We start from the raw sequence: 6,237 nt of genomic DNA, 5'->3' as shown, positions 1-6,237 counted from the left end.
ACATCAGCAATATAAGCACAAGCTTTTAAATTACCTGTACCTTACAAGACACAGCAGGTTGCTCTCATGTCATGAGTATTTGTAAACAAATAGGATGTTTGTCAGAAGTTATACAAATGACAGTATTGCCATTTCTTCCTCCTTTATGAGGAGACCAGGGTATTTATGGTAACGGGCAAGCTCTGCTCTGATTTTTTCTATTTCTTTTTCTTTTTTTTTTTTTTAAAGAGGTACAGAGCCTCAGAGCACAAACGGAGACCAACAGGAAACAGAGGTATTTGGCACCTCTAAAAATCAAGATTTTAGCTATTTCTTTGTTCTGTGAGCTCTTCTGAGGCTTTTCAATGAAAACTACTTTCACAAGTACTGCAAATAAAAGTCAGCTCCTTCTGAAATCAAAAGGAACAGTAACCTCTGCTGTTCATTGACGGATTTACGCTAAACATGAAGAAGCTAAGAAGTTTTAAAAACTCTGTTGATCAGAAGATAAAAATTTCAGGTCTTTAACATGAGGCAATTGCTAGTGGCAATGGTTACAGATTGCCAGCTCTAAAATTGCGAGTTTAGAGCCTGAAACAGGAATACAAGCACAGTGTCTCTTGAGCATGTTTTATTTCCCCGCTGCGGAGAGCTGAAGCAGCTTGGGGAGCTGAAGGGAGCACCGCAGCCCTCGGCGCCAGGGCTCCCGTCGGGTTTCCAAAAGCATCAGCAGAACTGACGTTTTACACATCAGAAAGATGGGGATATCACAAGCGAGTTCATGTTCTTGAAATGTGCCCCTTTAAAGCCAGATTTTGCCATCTTAACTCACAGATTGAGTATTTCAGAAAAAAACATCACTTGGTGAAGTTTTTTTGTGATAATACTATTCAGTTCAGGACTAAAGGTACCACTGGCTAGGTCTTGCCATAGAAACTTTTCTCAATGCATTTAACAAACACAGCCGTTCACAGTGCTTTGGAGAATTTACCTAAAGTTAACGTGTTTGCCAAGGACACGTCACAGGAGGAGCGACATTCCTCCAGGATAAATACAGTGATCTGCAACTGGATTCTAACAACCCTAATTATTGCAAATAATAGTTATAATATATAATGTTGAAAATATGAATATACTCATGTTAATAATAAGTTATAACTAGGCAGACATTAAACTAACCTTGTATTTACATTACAATGATGACAGTTCAGTAGTCTTATAAGTACAGTTCATTATGGCTATAACATTTAATCGAAAGACATAGGAACATAGTTACTGCTGATGGTAGGATTAAACTAAAATTTATGAGCCTTACCCCAGCTTTCAGTCTGAGTTAGTTAATATTCTTCTATGCCTGTTTCATTGGAATGAATATCTTGATTTTAAAATCACTCTTCAGTATAAAAGCACATACATTTTTTTTTTTTTTTAAGAGGGTTCTTCTAACAGACAACCATCAGGATTTGATAACAAAAGCACATCCTAAATTTCTACAGCCATGTCTGTCTGTCTCATTTTTTGTTTGTATTATCTAACACCATCTCTGTGAATCAGACAGAGAGGGGAAGCAAAGACCTTCCTTCCCCTGCTTTAATCATTCAATCTTAATTCATGTACATGAAACTAACTTAAGTAAGGGCTCTATTGCGCTCCTGAATTGGGCAGACATCTCAAAGGAAATTATAATGATATATGGTCTGTGGCTAAATGTCTTTAGTCTGTTTTGACAATATTAAATAATTGGTCTGGTACTGCTGTGTTTCAGAGACAGATTTTAAAAGTTAAGAGCATGATCTCTCCAGCTACTGAGCTTAATTCATCCCCATAGCATGAGAAAAATTAGTTTGGCAGGAAAAGAGTTTTGCCTGAGGAGGGATTAACTGTAAGAACAACTCTTCCAGGTCAAGGTTCCCTGTGAAGAGATAATCTGGGCATTTCTTAAATATATTGTCTAAAACCTTATTTTCAGGAAGCTTGCTTTTGGGGCAAGACTATTTATATAGCCTTTGTAGATTTGTATAGATTGCTTGTTCCTCTTCCTTCCCACGCAGAGCTCTATATATTACAGCACTGGTCTGTCTAGCTAGAATATATATTATGGCTGCTATCAAAAGAGGTGAGCATCCCCTCAAAGCTGGGTTTAATTATTAAAAAAATAATTATAAGGAATGGAACAGGTAAGTGGTGAAAGGATTTGCTAGCCTTTTGCATTCAAGCCCATCAGAAAACAAGATCTCCATAACTTCTATCACCTCTGTCTGTAAGCTTTTATATAAGCGACAGGGAGGGCAGTTTTTGGGGTCCAAAAAACTAGATTTAGTACTAGGTTCAAGTAATCCTGATGTTTATGTTTCTTGTGTTGCATTTCCACAGATATTGATGAATGTGAAAACAGAGATACCTGTCAGCATGAATGCAGAAACACTCTGGGAAGTTACCAGTGTTCTTGTCCATCTGGTTATCGTCTTATGTCCAATGGCAAAACCTGTCAAGGTACAGAAATCTCGTTGAATGCTCAGAAATACGTTTGTGAATAAATAAGATGCAAGTCATATTCCATGCATATATATGCCACCTCTTTGAATCTGCTTTATGAGATAGGGGCATTCAAAATTTCAATTTTCAAAAGTTTTTATGTTTCATAGTATGATTTAGTACTTTGTAAAACTACCAGCAAAGCAGACAACTGCAACTTCTTATTTTTTGAAGTGTCCTCATGCGACCTTATATTATATATCTAACTGCAAGCCTGGCCTTTCACTGCAAGTAGACAGTAGCTCTAGGGCCCATATAATCCTTAACCTGCCTTGTTAAAAAAGGTACTGTCAGATTTACTGATCCACAAAACTAATTTCAACTAATTAGTTTCAATTGACAAGACGGTTGCGGTTTATGTTGCTGTCCAGGTTGCATCCTGGTTGAACGGCAGCTAGCACCATAGGCCTCCTACGTGGTGATAAAATACTGAGGATAATAAATGCATGTTATTGGAACTAGTAGCTCCGCTGCCTGAAATAGGAAGACAAGATTCTGGAAAATCATTTGTGTGTAGAGGTACATACTATAGTGTACAGTATGCGTACTAGTCTGACCAGACCTTATTGATCCAGCTAATGTTTAACTCTGTCAAATCATCTCAATACCAGAACCTGATTATTTCCATATCTTTGCATTCAGATATTGATGAGTGCCTTGAACAGAATATCGATTGTGGATCAAATCAGATGTGTTTCAACATGAGAGGAAGCTACCAGTGCATAGACACACCTTGTCCGCCAAACTACCAGCGAGACCCTCTTTCTGGGTACGTTTTATTTTCAACCCTTTTGGGGTCTTGTTTTTCCCCCAAGTTCAGGTTCTTAATCTGTATTCTTCAAAAGAAACTTTATCTGAGTTTGACTGATTTCAGTAATTTGGTCATACTGGCAAAAGGTAATGCATTAGAGCTCAGTGTTATTGTTGGTTTATAGACAAGCAGTACTACGTGTTCCCTGAGCAACAGAACTAGAAAGCAGGGGGCCCAGACAAGCCAACTGGCTGTCAGTACCATGCAGAATTGTACTGGTAATTAGAATGGAAAAAGCATGCAAACATCCCCTTGCTGAATGAACCCAGGCAGGTGCTGATTCAGAATCATTCACTTACCATTTATGGGGCTGCTTTTGCATCTAAGTTCTCTGATTTCTGTCTCTGAAGGCCTAGCTTGCCATCACTTTGAAAGCATTTAAAATACAATTTTCAGGTGCGAAAATGAACAACAGTTCACGGTAAGTTTTGTTTTTCAGATTACTAAATTTTTTCCTTGTTCTGGAAAAAAACACCTTAATTTCATTTGATCTTTTAATGTATCCAGGTAAATAGCTCATTTCATAGCAGAATCCATCTTCTGTGATCAGTCTGAACTGGAATGACATTTAACTTGAAATGTTAATTTTCGCTGGCCTCAATTACCAATGAGTAGCAAAGCTAACAGGCAGCATATTTTGACTTTTGATTAATGGAAGTAAAACTTCCTCTGCCTTTTTTTATTCCAAGTTCTTTACTTCATGGTCTAATACACACACAACATCAGATGGAGCTGCCAATACATTTTAAACCAGTCTTGTCATCTCTAATATTTAAAAGCATGGTCATTAAAAACATGCACCACTGACTTCAACGACAAACATTGTATTCAATTTCTTTATCTTACCTCTTGGTGCTTTCTAATTTCCCTCTTTTGGGGGAAGAAAATGGAACAACAAACTCGGCTGCAACTTTAAAGGAACAATGCATAAGAAATACATGAGCTTCTTTTTACACAGAAATCTTAATTTGAACACAGCACCAGGATAAATGAGGGAAGAGTTTAGCCTTTAAGTCATATTCCAGTCCTGTACTATATCATGCCTTCTCCCTTGCTTAAAGTATTCTTTTTACTCCTAGGTTCTGTCTCAAAAACTGCCCGGCCAACGATCTGGAATGTGCCCTTAGCACCTACGCCTTGGAGTACAAACTCGTTTCCCTCCCCTTTGGGATAGCTGCCAATCAGGATTTAATCCGGCTGGTTGCCTACACTCAAGATCAAGTCATGCATCCTAGAACAACTTTCTTAATGGCAGATGAGGACCCAACAATCCCATTTGCCCTCAGAGATGAGAACTTAAAAGGAGTCGTGTTTACTACCAGGCCGTTGCAAGAGCCGAAGACATACCGCATGAGAGTCAGAGCCTTGTCCTACAGTGTTGATGGAAGTATTGAATATCAGACAACTTTCATTGTTTATATAGCCGTGTCAGCCTATCCCTATTAAACACCCAAACCACTTGACAGTAATCGCAGTATTTTAGCCACATTCATAAGCGCCAGTGGGTATTACCACTTCCAGATTGAGTGTACTGCCTGCCAAACAGTTCCGAATCATGCAACTTGGAAACGGTGCTATGCTCCTTGCTTTTCTTGTCCCTGCGACGGCCAATATATTCCCATTATTCCAATTCAAGAAAGAAAATCCATGGCTTTGAGGACCACTTGCTGTATTTATTACACTGGAGTAGTCGTTTTCCACAGTTTGTTCTGAAAACTAGCAGAACAAGGCAAAGTATGAGCTGAAGTACTAATAGTCAAAGCAGTAAGCAGGAGCAGCCTCTGTTAAAAGCAACTAAAGAAAAACCTAACCAGAAAAATGGCCATTTTAAGTGGTCTGCATATTTTAAAGGTTGCTAAGTGTTTTAAAATTTTATATCTATTAATTTTTTTTTCTTACCAAATACCTGATAGAATTAGGGTTGTACATATACTGTCATGTGGTCAGAAAAAGAAATACCACTTTACTTAGCTCACAGATGGTATTAGTAAAGTTTGTTTTCAGCTAAAGACTCTAAAGCAGAAAATGGAATTGGTCCATTTGATTTCTCTGCAAGTTTAGGCATTGTTTGAAAGAAAAAACAACATGGCTCCTTCTGCTTTATATGGCAGATATTTTATAACTTTTTTTTTTTTTTTTTTTTTTTTTTTTTAAACTCTGACATTCTGGTATAGCCATTTATTTAGCTCAAAACCATATCCATTTCAGTACTCCCAGCCCAGTTAAAATGTTTTGGGGTTTTTCTTTTGTTTTGTTTGGGGTTTTTTGCAAATTGAACATTTTTTTCCAAAGATGTAGTAATTTCGGTTCAGTAATGTCAATACACTGTACACAAGTAATTTTGCCAAGATGTATTCTATTTTTATGAAAGTGTATATATGTTTTTCCTATGTGTATTTTCTATGCAATCTCTTAAGGGTTTTACAATTAAGTTTTCATAAAAGGACAGCGTCAATGCATTGAAAATAGTCAAAATAAAGGTTCTTAATGCCTTTTGAGATTGCCACACGATTTATCATTAACAAAATTCTTTCCCGTGCGCAAGACACTGACCTTTAGTTCCAGTGAAGAATGTGAAAGGTAGCACAGCCAGCAAACTGATGATCCTCTTGCAAAGATGAAGCAAAGTCTCCAGCTTACTGAGCGATTGGCTTCCCTGGGGGGGGGGGGGGGGGGGGGGGGTGGAATATTGCATTTACTCTTGTTTTATCCAGACTTCACTCACCAGAAAATATTTTATTTCCTCAGAGCAAACAGGTGTTGCTAAGAGTTAAATTTTTGTTGCATATAAAGGTCACACTTATTCATAGCTACACCTATTGCCAAACAGGAAATATGTTTCTAGAATTCCCATGCATTAAAAAAAAAAAAAAAAAAAAAAAAAAAAAAAAAAAAAACAGAAAGGCATTAAC

The 6,237-nt window shown here is 37.5% G+C and overlaps 1 protein-coding gene across 3 annotated transcripts in view; it reads left to right on the top strand.

The window, feature by feature from the left end:
• HMCN1 (hemicentin 1) overlaps positions 1–5,823 on the top strand; it is a 189,191-nt gene extending 183,368 nt beyond the window's left edge. For all 3 annotated transcript variants that reach the window (XM_026101129.2, XM_026101130.2, XM_026101128.2), the window contains 3 exons: positions 2,353–2,472; positions 3,157–3,283; positions 4,405–5,823. In XM_026101129.2, coding sequence (XP_025956914.2) covers positions 2,353–2,472; positions 3,157–3,283; positions 4,405–4,771 — 614 coding nt within the window. In that variant the 3' untranslated portion in view covers positions 4,772–5,823. The remainder of the gene's footprint in view (positions 1–2,352; positions 2,473–3,156; positions 3,284–4,404) is intronic.
• The last annotated feature ends 414 nt before the right edge of the window (positions 5,824–6,237 follow it).

The sequence above is a fragment of the Dromaius novaehollandiae genome, chromosome 8 (genome assembly GCF_036370855.1).
Source record: "Dromaius novaehollandiae isolate bDroNov1 chromosome 8, bDroNov1.hap1, whole genome shotgun sequence".
NCBI classification, from domain to species: domain Eukaryota; kingdom Metazoa; phylum Chordata; class Aves; order Casuariiformes; family Dromaiidae; genus Dromaius; species Dromaius novaehollandiae.
This window is presented reverse-complemented; position numbering and strand designations above follow the sequence as displayed.